Here is a 14842-nt window from a genome sequence, read left to right on the forward strand (position 1 = left end):
CAAAGATGCTATTCTTTTATCAGAATCGGTTGCTGGGCTTCAGAAACAATTTAATATTTCAGAACGCTACACAAGGAAACTATCGGTGAACCTTGATGAAACAAATGTGGTTATTTTCAGAAAAGGTGGCAAGAGAAAAATAGAGTTTCGACAACGAACCTGTAACGTGAGAAATCAGTACACATATCTTGGTTTTATGTTTAAAACAATCACTAATTTGAAAAAATATATATATAAAATCTGTTGTTGTAGCCCCGAGAGGAAAGAAAGCTTTAATTAGTTTATAGTCCATTGTGCATGAATTTGGCATGTTGACGCTCAAAATATGTTTGAGCTATTCGCTTCTCACTCTACGACATATGGGGGATTCCAACGCTTTGAAAGTATCAATTAAATACATCCAATGGCGTGTGAAACGTTTTGTTTGTTTGTTTTTTTTGTGAGGGTCAGTCAACACCAACCTTTATGGCATGTGGTAAATGGTGAATGTGGTAGATGAATTTCCACGAATATAAACACAAAACACGTTACTGGAAATAGGGATTAAGGAGTCAAAATACGTCACAAACAATCAGTTTTAGGTAAAAGGTTTATTAAGAGTCTTTCATAAACATTTATGTTTGATTACTCCGGAGAACACTATGTCATACCACCAGATGTTTCTTCAATGTCCTGTCCACTGACACATCACAGTCGTCGTGAAGGAATTAATAGTGCTGTGCACTATGTTACCGGGTGCACTATGTTACCGGGCCCATTTTAGTCACCTTTCCAGATCTGATGTCCTTCTAGTGCTCGCAAGGCATGGGGAGTAGAGGTAGACGTGTACAAAAGACACTGATGTAGTGCCATCTGGTGACTGAAGTAGACACAGTTGTTCAGAGCCTTGCACGACATGGCGCACTCGATAATGGTGTTTGACGTCACTGTTGCTGCTGCTTGCTGTTCAAACATGTTGTCCTCCAGGTAGAGAGTGTATGTAGTGTAGAGAAAACTATGATCACCTGCAAATAAAGAACAGACAGTTTAAATGGGCGTCGCCTTGGCTTAGCATCATAAACGCACAGAATGGCTGACATATCGGGCCTGTGGAATTCCAAACTATATATATTTAGTCAGATAAAGTCGACTTAGGGATGCAAAATTGTGAGTTACTGTTCAGAGCTGCGTGCAACCCGTGGGAACACTTTTTAGGACTGAACCATACTTGTCGTGAGACGCTACTAACGGGTGGTCAGGCACGCTGACTTGTTGTCGTGATCGATGCTCATGGTGTCAGTCACTGGATTGTCTGGTCCACTCGATTATGTATTTACAAGCCGCCGTCATTAACTGGAATATTGTTGAAAGTGGCGTTGAATAAACAATTACACTTTAGGGCAGTTTTCGTTGATCATATTCCTTGGTCCCGTCCAGTTCATGCGAAACGCTTTCACCATGGGGAGTTTTGCATCCTACAATGTCACACACTGCGCTTAGATACTGAAATGTTACACTAAAAGCGGTTTTAGATCTCATTCAGTCGGCCTCATGATGTGAGCATCAGATAGGCTTCAGGTTCTGCCTACAAATCCTCGTTTGACTGGATGATAGTTAATACGCAGAATAATGTCATCCTGCTAGACACTGACTGTGACTATTGGTGTCATCTTGCTGGACGTAGACTGTGCCTACTGATGTCATCCTGCTGGACATAGACTGTTTCTCCTGATGTAATCCCGCTGCACGTAGACTGTGCCTACTTATGTGAAGACTTTGGACGTTTATTGTCCTGATGTATATCATCCTGCGGGATTTTAACCTGCTGGATGTTGATTATTTGCTCTTCTAGGGGAACTGACCATTCTTTTGACACTGGCCGTCTACTGTGAAATCTGATTTTACCGTGTTTTGTCCGTTTTATGTCTAAAAATATCCCTGCATACGGGCATGGGAATGGTATAATTCTGAACCGATTCCACTAACTTAGCCCACTCTGAAAGACGTGGAACAGGGTCGTCGTATCTTTCTACCTGAAATTTAGCATACGCATGGACAACAACCAGGATGTCTCAATGAGCTGCTCCCAGTACCATCATCGTTGAATTGAACTGAATAACTGACAAACGTTGTTGTCGGTAATGGAGAAGTTACTGGCGTTTATATGACCACACACGTAATAATTTGTAACAAGACAGATACACTCAAACGCCGTGATGTATTTTAGTAACATTGAAGTAAAGCATGATATTTTGTGACCTATTTAGGGCAAATACTGTACCTGTACTGCACAGGAGGTGATAGACCTTATAACACTCCCTGGAATCCCACTGGTTGTCCCGCCGTCTCCACACCGCGCATTTCTGACGGTCAAGTTGATCCGGCTCATTATCCGTCGTCACATCCCATCGTTGAGCAGTGACGGATTCACCGTTGACCCAGTTAAACTGCTTGCCCTTCCCAGTGTACACCATACCTAGCCACGTCTCCACTGAGCTGTTGGAGAGAGGGGTGAAAAGAGAAAAGATTAGCCGCAAACTGCATGGAGTCATGCCTCCACTGGATCAGTTGGGAAGAGGAGATCAGTTGCAAAATACATGATGCCGCGCGTTCACTGACCTGTTGGACAAAGGAGATCAGTTGCAAACTATGTGAAACCACGCCTTCACTGGCCTGTTGGGGGAGAGGAGATCAGTTACAAAATACATGACGCCACGCCTTCTCAGACCTGTTGGACAGAGGATATTAGTCGGAAACTACATGAAGCCATGCCTTCTCTGACCTGTTTGAAAGGGGATATCAGTCGCAAACTACACGAAGTCACGCCTCCGCTGACCTGCTGAGGAGAGGATATCAGTCGCAAACGGTATGAAGTCACGCCTCCACTGACCTGTCGGGGGAGGAGATGGTATCCATTACAATCTATATGAAGTCACATCACTGACCTGTTGAGGAGAAGATATCAGTCGCAAACTACGTGAAGCCACGCCTTTACTGAACTGTTGTGGAGAGGAGACTAGTTAAGAGGTTGAAGGTTCAAACTACATGAAGCCACGCCTCCACTGACGTATAGGAGAGACGAAAAGAGAATTGTCGTAATTTGTATACTACTTTAAGTCATGCTTCCATTGAACTGTTGGAGAGAGGAGGTCAGTCGTACCTTCAAACTACTTTAAAGAGAGAACATGGGCATGTTAACTCCTTAACCCAATTCCACTCTGAGCTGATGGACTGAAGACATCGGCCTCAACAAGTAACCTATAAACCAGCCACAAATGCAGTTAGCGTTCCGCCAGGACTGATTAACCCCAACAACATGTCGCGATTCTCTGTACATGCTACATATAATGCTGTATAAGATACTTACTCTCCGAGTGGGTCAAGATATGAGTTCATAGCCTCTATATCCTCATCTGTGTCAGCAATGGCCACCACCATCCCATACTCCTGACACTGTTCCTGGGCCTGCTTGAAGTCCACCTCTCGGGGCTTGTATACGAAGGTCCTCACTGGGAACGAAAAGCTACAACTGATAAATACTATACAGCTGACCTCGTCAGAAGCTGATTAATACTGTGAGAGTAACTACATTTATATCTGTAATATGTTAAGAGATCTTCTATAAAGCAAAGGTCTTTGTGTGAATCTATTCCGAGCAGATTACAGCATATTTGGATGAAACACTATCAAATTGTGAAGACACCAGGTGTTCGCAAAAAGATAAACGTACGCTGCCCAAATACTGGCATTAAAGGTGCCAGAATGCCATTATTAAGAGCCAAAGATACATGCAAGAATGTCAACACTGGGATACAATATCAGACTATCATGTTATAACATAGTGAAACTGTGATACTTAAAATAAAGAAGAATATATCACCACGTGCCGAGTTATTACACATGAGTGATACTGTCACCATGGGCCTACTGATTACATAAGACTGATACTATCACTATGGGTCTACTGATTACATATGACTGATACTACCACCACGGGCCTACTGATTACATATAACTGATACTAACACCATGGGTCTACTGATTACATATGACTGATACTACCACCATGGGCCTACTGATTACATATGACTTATACTACCACTATGGACCTACTGATTACATATGACTGATACTATCACCATGGGTCTACTGATTACATATGACTGATACTACCACGGTACTACCACTATGAGCCTACTGATTACATATGACTGGTACTACCACCATGGACCTACTGATTACATATGACTGATACTATCACCATGGGTCTACTGATTACATATGACTGATACTACCACTATGAGCCTACTGATTACATATGACTGGTACTACCACCATGGACCTACTGATTACATATGACTGATACTATCACCATGGGTCTACTGATTACATATGACTGATACTACCACTATGGGCCTACTGATTACATATGACTGGTACTACCACCATGGGCCTACTGATTACATATGACTGATACTACCACCATGGGCCTACTGATTACATATGACTGATACTAACACTATGGGCTTACTGATTACATATGACTGATACTATCACCATAGGCGTATTGGATACATATGACTGATACAATCACTACAGGCCTACTGGTTGGACATGACTGATATTATCATGGACAGTGTGAAAATAGAAGAATTATATCACCTTGGACCAACTGATTACATAAGAAAGATATTATCATGGACACACCGATTATGAAATGTAGGATTCTACATGGACACTTTATAGTTTCAATGATCACAACAGAGTAACATTCAATAATTCAAGTGTTCATTACAGAGTGATATTCAATAGTCCCAATGTTCATAACAGAGTGATATTCAATAGTTTCAGTCTTCATCAATTCCAGTGTACATAACAGAGTGATTTTCAATAGTTCCAGTGTTTCGTAACAATGTTATATTCAATGACCTAAGTGTACACATAGCACACTGGCGACATTTTGGTGTCACCTTTGTCATGTTATTTATCCTGCCAGAGACCATTGTATGTATTTTCATGTTGTGTCTCCCAAAGCTCACTGCTAACTACACACGAAGCAGCCACAAGCTGAAGTAACAATTGTTATTCCTCTACGATCACTTCCCATTGGTGTAAATGTATATGTAAGTGGTTCAGTGACTGGCACATAGTCTCGCCCTATAAAAGTGGCAATAACTATGGATCTCGATATGGATTGCAGAAGATTGCAAAAAACTTCTAAAAGCCATCTTAGTTGTGATTATATACTTTTTTCTTATATGTGGAATCATATACATTGTCACACCAAAGAGAGTACACAGCCTTGTCCAATGTTGCCGAAACAAGTGAAAAGTGGTAATTCGACGGTGAGGTGTTAAAAGTTGAAAGGTCTAGGATGTTCATTCTAAACCCGAAAAGCAGCGAAATAGCACAGTAACACAGGGTAATAGTACAACACAGGAACACATGATAACATTATAACACAGTATCACCAGATAACGGTATAACAAAGTAATACAAGATAACAGTTTAGCACAGTAACACAAGATAACAGTATAGCACAATAACACAAGATAACAGTATAACACAGTGTAACAGTATAACACAGTAGCGCCAGATAACAGTATCCCGAGACATTTACCAGTCGTTTGTACGTCCTACCTGCAGAACATTGCATTACTCCGATAGTTATCAACCAGACGCTGCTGAAGGGAAGAGCGACAGATGCATGCATTCCCGCCATCGTCGGCGACACGACTCTAACGCCACGACAACGTAGGCAATCGATGTCTCATTCTGTGGTCGGTAGGATGGGCGCTGTAACCCGTGAAGATCCGGCACAGAATTGATCTTCAGCAGCCCATGTGTGTGTAACTTATAGGTTGTCAGGCTTACTCACTTATTTTTAAACATATCATGTTTGGATCATATAGAATATGGTGGCCTCGTTCAACGTTATCCTGTTGCTGACAATTACAGTATCCGGATTGTGTGATCCAGAATATTTACTACTAATGTGCTCTTTCTGACAGAACAGGTTTGTATATTGCAGTCAGAGATTCTATACGCAGCATATTAACTTCTTAAACTTAGCCATCATCAAAATGCCATTATATTGAAGAACGTTTCATTTAAATGAAACAATAATTATGAATGAAAGTAGCCATCATAGCCATAAATCAACATCGAAATCCTCTCAATATTCACAAAGTAGCTGTTTTGTTGCAGTTGATTGTAAGATTCCAACCAAACCATGAGCTTTCGAAACTAAAAGTATTATTAAACACAGCCACTTAGTGATGAACATGGCAAAGTCATTAGAAAGTCCATATTCCAGAACTGATTGCGATATTTCATACTAAGATCTGACGTATATGTGCATGCACCAGTCATTGATGCTGTGTCTGTTGTGTCGCTTGCTATGAAAGCCTCCTTCACATTGTCACATATATATCAGTGGTTAGTACACGGTAGAATCAATGCCTGCAGTCCCTTGGGCAGACCTGCTTTGTAAACAGGTCTAGAGTAGTTTAAGAAAGTAAATCGAGTTATCGAGGCTTCAGGAGACTCATGTCCATTATTACATTGATTAATATCAGTATTAACAGGGAATATTCTTGAAGTCAAATTGATTCAGTTCTTCAGTTGAAGCCGTACAGGGTGACCATGTGGTCTCCTATTGACTGCTATCGACAAAATAATGCATGTTTGATGTTGTGACAGATCCGCATTCCTTCTTCCGCATATTCCTAGTATTTACCCTCTATGTCTGCATTTACTTGCAGCTCTCCTTAACCGTGGGAATGCATTGAATGACGAGGACGAAAGGACCGCGGATCCGTTCGGTCCTTATCTTACCTCGTACATAAATGTCACTTTCTGTTTGGCTGAGCGCGCCTCCATTGTTTTCAGTGTACCCCACTTACAAGCGAGTGACATTTTCTATGTACCCCCTGAGAATGCCGAAGTTATCTGGTACTTTGTGATAGAATTTTGTTTATTTCGAATAACTTTGAACCATGAATGATGTACGATTACCGATGTTTTGCGAATGCAAATCGATGGAAGGGAGATAGCTCGAAATCTGTTTTTCCTGTAGTCAGCAAAATCCAGCAATGACCACAAATGTTTTCTTCCTGTGCTTCAAACAACTCAGAATTAATATTGAGGTGTTAAGTAAGATAAACACGTTGATCACTGGTCTCTCGGCGCCCATTGGTAGATGTACCCTCGATGTTTGTTTATACTCCCTGAGCCCGAACAAAAACAAACATCGAGGGTACATCAACCCATGTTTCCCTCGTGATCAGTGAACAACTTGTAATGCTTGTACTCTTGTTACGCCAGGTTAGTATATGTCCTGTTAACATTATACTTCTAACCTTGGTACGCCAGACTAGTACCCTGTCTCCTGTTAACATTATACTTGTAACCTTGGTATGCCCGGCTAGTACCCTGTCTCCTGTTAACATTATACTTCTAACCGTGGTACGCCAGATTAGTACCCTGTCTCCTGTTAACATTATACTTGTAACCTTGGTATGCCCGGCTAGTACCCTGTCTCCTATTAACATTATACTTGTAACGTTGGTATGCCCGGTTAGTACCCTGTCTCCTGTTAACATTATACTTCTAACCGTGGTACGCCAGACTAGTACCCTGTCTCCTGTTAACATTATACTTGTAACCTTGGTATGCCCGGCTAGTACCCTGTCTCCTGTTAACATTATACTTGTAACCTTGGTATGCCCGGCTAGTACCCTGTCTCCTGTTAACATTATACTTGTAACCTTGGTATGCCCGGCTAGTACCCGGTCTCCTGTTAACATTATATGTGTAACGTTGGTATGCCTGGCTAGTACCCTGTCTCCTGTTAACATTATACTTGTAACCTTGGTATGCCCGGCTAGTACCCTGTCTCCTGTTAACATTATACTTGTAACTTTGGTATGCCCGGCTAGTACCCGGTCTCCTGTTAACATTATATGTGTAACGTTGGTATGCCTGGCTAGTACCCTGTCTCCTGTTAACATTATACTTGTAACCTTAGTACGTCAGGCTAGTACCCGGTGTCCTGTTAACATTATACGTGTAACCTTGGTATGCCTGGCTAGTACCCTGTCTCCTGTTAACATTATACGTGTAACCTTGGTACGCAAGGCTAGAATCCAGTGTCCTGTTAACAGGATTACTTATAACTTTGGTACGTCAGGCTACTATCTGTCGTGTTAACATTATACGTGTAACCTTGGTACCCCAGGCTAGTTTCTGTCCTGTTAACATTGCACTTATATCCTTGGTACGCCAGACTAGTACCCAGTGCCATGTTAACATTATACGTGTAACCTTGGTACTCCAGGCCAGTACCCGGTCTCCTGTTAACATTATACTTCTAACCGTGGTACGCCAGACTGGTACCCTGTCTCCTGTTAACATTATACTTGTAACCTTGGTATGCCCGGCTAGTACCCGGTCTCCTGTTAACATTATACTTGTAACCTTGGTATGCCCGGCTAGTACCCGGTCTCCTGTTAACATTATATGTGTAACCCTGGTATGCCTGGCTAGTACCCTGTCTCCTGTTAACATTATACTTGTAACCTTGGTACGCAAGGCTAGTATCCAGTGTCCTGTTAACAGGATTACTTATAACTTTGGTACGTCAGGCTACTATCTGTCGTGTTAACATTATACGCGTAACCTTGGTACCCCAGGCTAGTTTCTGTCCTGTTAACATTGTACTTATAACCTTGGTACGCCAGACAAGTACCCAGTGCCATGTTAACAGTATACGTGTAACCTTGGTACTCCAGGCCAGTACCCGGTCTCCTGTTAACATTATACTTATAACTTTGGTACGCCAGACTGCGACCGCTACAGCTGTTATTCACAAACTCAGCTTGTACATGTATTTGCTATTTTGCAATGTTTGATTTGGAGGTCCCAAGATATTTATAGTGAGTGAGTGTTTTTATTCTTTTTAAGCAGTACTCTGGCAATAACATGGCGGGGAAAACAGAATTGAGCTTCACATATTGTACACATGAGATGAATTGAATCCGGGTCTCCTGTGTGACGAGACTACACCACCAGCCTCTCCTTCCACCCTCCACAGTTTCCCTCTCTCTCCAAAGATACTTACACCATCTAATGCAATGAAACCTCGTTGATTGCTCATCACCATTGTTATATTGTTTATAAAAGTAAAAACTAAGTTTCCTACGAATTAACTAGTGATCCTGACTTGGGTTCACTCACTTCATTCAGTCACTCGCTTGCTATATTAGTAAATTCAACTGAAGCTTTTAAAAACACACACGGAGCGCAGGCCAAAAAAGTTGAATTCATGCAATGTTTATAGACACTATATATACTGTTGCCCAATTATCTATACACTTTGATTTCACGCTGTTGTTACATTTCATGGCATTTAATTTGATACTGATAACAATAGGCATTGGGTAAAGAGAATGCACAAACTATGTTTCACATTTACAATACAAACGAAGAATCACGCCAAAAAGTTAAATTCATGCAATATTGTACATCTACGGTCACTTTATCTACTATACATTGTGATTTCAGCTTGTCATCACATTTCATTGTAAATGAATCGGAGAGACTATAGTTAATCCCCCATTGTGTCCTCACTGATCATGGACGACTACATTTGCATCTTGAACAAAAGACTGGTGGAAAAAAAGAGACGACTCCATATGCCAATGTTTTCAATCCAAATACTGTAAGCTTATAAGGTGATTAAGCAAAATGGCGACAATGCGACGTGAGATACACCTAAGACAGAAGATAGTAAATGCGATCCAAGAAACATCGTGAAGTGAAATGAAAGAGGTGAAGTGATAATCCCTTAGCAACTGTTAAACCTCAACGCCACAACATGGACTAATGTGCAAATATTTGCATTAACGATAGCGTATTGACTCTCATTGTAAACCTGTTTTATATTATGAGCAGCCTCCACATCTCTAAATGTACAAACATTTTTTTTCGCATTAAGAATTAACATTAATACATATCAATGCTATTTTCACATGCATGTTTTACTGTTTTGTTCTGTTCTTCGTGACCTTTCGTAAAAATATTTGTTTGTATTTCTTCAGTTTATGCGTTTTTCAGTAACTACAAATAGTAGTGCCATGGAACATCTTATTTTCTTTAAGTCTTCATTACCTGCATGTCATTTGGGGACTTGTTAATCGTGAACATGCAATGCTACGCAAAAATTGTCATCGCAGTAAAATTGCTAATAATCTCTGCTTTTTCAGAGCCTATACCGACCGTGATCTGCTGATCGATGAGAATGCGAGGCACGACGTGGGCATTGGTTTATGATCAACGTGTGTGTCTGTACTTCTTTACGTTCCTTTAATTCATTTCAGATCTGTACATTTTAGGTGGAGTGAAACTTGATATTACAGCAATTACAATACAGTGCAACACAGGGGATATACTTTGCTTGAGATTGATCTACTAAAGGTTCTCTAAGCTTACAATTCATGATTTTGGCCAGTTATGGTAAAATGTGACAGTCCTCTTGTTTTTCCTGACTATGAATGAATGAATGAATGAATTTTCTTCATTCCCTCCAATAGTATCAGAGAGTACAAATAATCATGACAGTTAAGCATATGTAAGTATGATAAACTGGTGTCGTGTCTGACATACGAATCTTGGTCTGTAGCTTCCAGGCAGACAAGATGGATCGAGTACATTGACTTACAAGCTATTGAAATGAATGGGAATTGCATTTATGGTCTGCCTCTAAATATGTTAGACTCAAACCCTTGTGTAAATGACCATTGAAAACGGGTGAAATTGAAGCGTGCGCACCCTCTTTCTCTAGAGTATGCACCCCCACCCCTTTCTCAGAAAACTGTATCTGACTCTAAAAGTAATGGAAGGTGATCTATCGAGATGTTGTCGACACCAAAATAGTTTTCATCGAACAGAAACAAACATCTGAAAATTCTGGAAGAAACAAATTGTTCATATTCAGATAATATTCAGATTCATTTTCTTCATGGTAAACACATATTTGTCTGATTCGGCTGTACCTGAACAACGTCCAGTCTCAATAAAAAAAAACCCGAAATCATAGGTCGGTCGCTAAAGGGATGTCAGGTGGCTATTAGGTATTTCCGGGTTCAGCGACCTTCAAAGGCATGCTATGATTAAGGCTGGTTTTATGTTTAAGCGAGGCACGAGGCATACGCGAACAAATCAATATAACCAATAGAAGAATGTGGACACGCTTGTGGAAGTACAGTAAAAACCACCAAGCGATGTGGGATAACAAAGGTGTGGCTTAAGGTGGGTTATGAATCAATGAAAGTAATGCTGTTAGCAATTATTACTGATTGGCTTCTGCTGTACGTCCACAAATCCGTAATACGTGTGTAGAGAGAGTGTCCTCATGTTACAGGTGCTGACCATATCACAGCAAACCAGCTGTCAAGTTTAATGAAGCACTTCTTTATCAATTATACCAAGTGATTGTGACTGTTAAACATGCTTGTTTTGTTACGATGAGGACATTTGTTCAATATCCAACCTCTATCAATCCGTTCTGCAAATAATTGTTTCTGGACCAGATATTCAGGTGATTAACATCATGAGCACCATGTCGCTCCTTCAGGCGAGTGGGTGGTGATTAAACTGGCTTCGAACAGTATTCAGTTCAATCACGTTGTCATGCCGGAGAACGCAGTTCTAAACGCCCTGTCACAATGTTCTGGAAGTCAGGCTAACGAGGAACCACGTCATTCATTACACAGATTTGTGAATTTGAAAAATTAGAAGTCAAGGAAATTAATCTCTTTTACAGACCAATGTTAAACGGAAAGTGTAAGACACAGAAGGAAAACTGAATGGTGTGTTACAGAATGTGGAATTTAAGTTTGTGTAGTATAGTGAAGTAAAGGGAAGCAGGTAAATGAGACAATACACCCTGTGTTACAGGTATGCTTTTACAGAGCACAGGGGTTCGGATCATTGTTTGGACAATTTCAATAATTGTTTTCACAAAATCTACACTTTTGCAATCATATATTTTTTTTCATATGCTATGATTAAAAATATTTTTTTTAACGAAACCGGTGAAGAAATAACGATTTTACAAAGTTCTACCGCTACACTGTTACATAAAATACATAATATTTGAGTTCGTTCAAATTTGAGAAAAAACGTTAGTCATATCATATCAAAACCATATGTGACAGCAACTGTCTTAACTTTTATTTCTAAAACTTATTGTCCGAACAGCATTTCATACCGTGTCACAGAAGAGTGGGACACAGAACTCTCACGCGTATGTTGACTTCTTGCAGTGCGTTATTTCACCGCTGTGTGGTGTGCGTCATCCACCCAGATATACATCTGTAGCACTGGAGTGCGTTTACCACACGCAGTTATTTGTGAAATAGATTCATGGCTACGTTTCAAAGTTCTACAATTTGTTATTTGTCAGATAGCTTGTTGACATATTTTAGCGGCGCTTCTTTCAGTTACTGACATTGATACACATGATTCAAAATAAATAACTGTTTCTCTGAAAGTTGAACCAAAGTACTCTCACACCTTTGCTGGCTCTGAAAGGTAAGTAAGGGTGTCCTTTGTGTGGGGGTTGGCCGTTATGTGTGTGAATATCTGTTATGTGGAGCTGACTGGGATGTCTGAGACCGACCCTTGAAGGTCCCGGGTGGAATAGGCCTTCAGCAACCCATGCTTGCCATGAAAGACGATTATGCTTTTTCGTAAGAGGCGACTAACGGGATCGGGTGGTCAGGCTCTTTGACTTGGTTGACACATGTCATAGGTTCCCAGTTGCGCAGATCGATGGACATTCTGTTGATCACTGAATTGTCTGGTCCAGGTTTGATTATTTACAGACCGCCGCCATATAGCTGGAATATTGGTGAGTGCCGCGTATGACTTAAGTCACTCACTCTGAGACTATGTTGAGTGACCGCATAAAATCAGACATAAAATACAGACACAGTACATGACATTCCTTGGAAAACATCTCTTTTCTCCTGGAACAGAGGATACATGTCAGATGAGAGATATTCACTATTTGATGTTTGATGTGTAACACATACGGGGTATCCGATATACACGCCCTGTAACCGATAAAAAAAGCTATTAACCTTTAACATTACTTTGATTTAAAATAAATCAACGAACCTTGTGTGTCAGCTTCTGAGCCCTGAGGCGACGCACATGAAATATCACAAGTATGTGCATGGGACACACTGTACATAACTTACATAGATTCGAACTAGAAGTGCCGCTGCTTCGATTCGTGACGTCCCACTGCCCGCTGTGGCACACTTCGTCTGTTCCTCTGTGCAATTTCCTGGACAAGTATTTATTCTATTATGATGGGGAGATTTGTCATCTCATCTTTACATAATCATCTTAAAAATCGAAACTACCTACAACATTTTCAGGTTCTCAAAACAATTGGTTAATGATACAAGGAAAAGAAAAGTTATTTTCATGAACCATTTGTGTATTGGATCTGGGGAACTTATCAGTTTAGCATTCACGTGTCTACAGCATCTATCGTCAGTGAATGATAAGATCAGATGGAACTAAATTATCCTGCAAATTACCAACTGAGTGAACGCTGGCACAGGCAATGACTTCACGAAGTATCCAAGCAATTGGCCCAGCTGGAGGAGAAAACCGTCACCACAAACATATAGCCACTGTTTCTGTCTTATCGGAGCCCACAGAGAATCAAGTGTGGGGAGATCGTCGTTCCAGCTCCAATTCATGTTCCCTTCAGACAGTAGGCATCTGTACTGGCCGCAATCACATCACTTCATCGCCCGATAGTCACATCCTTAGCTAGGGTTGTTGCCTGCTGCGAGATACAGGATACTACAGGTCGTACAGCCAGCGACTACAGGTCGCTACAGCCAGGGATATCTGACACTCGGACCTCTGATAACACTGGCTTGGCATACGGACAAAGACTCAACATTTCGTCAGGCTGCGGAAGCACTCATCCCCATACGACGCCTCCAAGAGGTTTCCGGCAGGTAGGTGTCCGACTACGTTATATAATATGTTGACTGAGGTTGTCGAAGTTGTACATGCTGCTTTGTTGATGATGCTGGCTGGGACGCAGCGGAATCAGGCTCTAGATTTGACACTGTGGAGGCTGGGGAGAGGGAAGGGGGTTCTGCGCGAAGAGCGATGCAGGTAGCATTGAGGACACAACATCTTCGCTGAGATAATAGTGGCAGCTGTAGCCCATTCAGACAAGTCTTGTGACATGTAAAACAGTTGTTGGGGAAACACCTTCAGTGGTTGGTGTGTTTGTACAGCTAAATATTCAAAATGTTTACAGCGACCTAGTTCTATTTGTCAGTAATATGTCAGAATATGTTATTCTGTAAACTGTCATATTCACGAACATGAGCTAGATACAAAATACACTTTATTGGACTGCGCAAACGTACCATGTAGAAACACTGACACTAGTAAATAAGCTAGATACACAGATACATCATACGTTAAGAGAACATTACACATAGAAATATTTTGAAATGACATGGAGTACCTTTAGATTTGCTTTGAAGCTGTAGATATGATTATTTCTATGCTACCAAGTCTAGTATTTGTACAGAGGAGGGCATGTTTTATTATTGTATGCTTTCAAAATAGTCATCTTAGGAGCGCAATAGTATCTTTCTTGAACCGTTGTGAGGAAAGAAGCACCCGTATAATATACCCCGCTGTCTTGCTTAGCAGGCGGGGGTTGCCGAATGTTGCCATCAACGAGCTGTTTGTTGCATGATGGGTAATGCCACACTTACAGCATTTATCCTTGGTCGATTGTCTGGGTTCAGGCCAA

General features: G+C 41.0%; 2 protein-coding genes across 2 annotated transcripts in view; one reads left to right on the forward strand and one right to left on the reverse strand.

Moving 5' to 3' along the window:
- Positions 1-759: 759 nt before the first annotated feature.
- LOC137271923 (uncharacterized) lies at positions 760-5701 on the reverse strand. Its single transcript, XM_067804306.1, has 4 exons — positions 5620-5701; positions 3347-3488; positions 2261-2475; positions 760-1004 (listed from the first exon to the last, which is right to left on the reverse strand). Exons 1-4 carry the CDS (start codon positions 5699-5701, stop codon positions 760-762), a joined length of 684 nt encoding a protein of 227 aa, XP_067660407.1.
- A 7920-nt stretch (positions 5702-13621) lies between these two features.
- Positions 13622-14842, forward strand: part of LOC137274017 (proton channel OtopLc-like) — a 55410-nt gene continuing 54189 nt past the window's right edge. The window contains exon 1 of the mRNA XM_067806970.1: positions 13622-14024. The gene's annotated coding sequence lies outside the window, so the exon portion shown is untranslated. The remainder of the gene's footprint in view (positions 14025-14842) is intronic.

This window comes from Haliotis asinina, chromosome 2 (genome assembly GCF_037392515.1).
Source record: "Haliotis asinina isolate JCU_RB_2024 chromosome 2, JCU_Hal_asi_v2, whole genome shotgun sequence".
Taxonomy (NCBI): Eukaryota; Metazoa; Mollusca; class Gastropoda; order Lepetellida; family Haliotidae; genus Haliotis; species Haliotis asinina.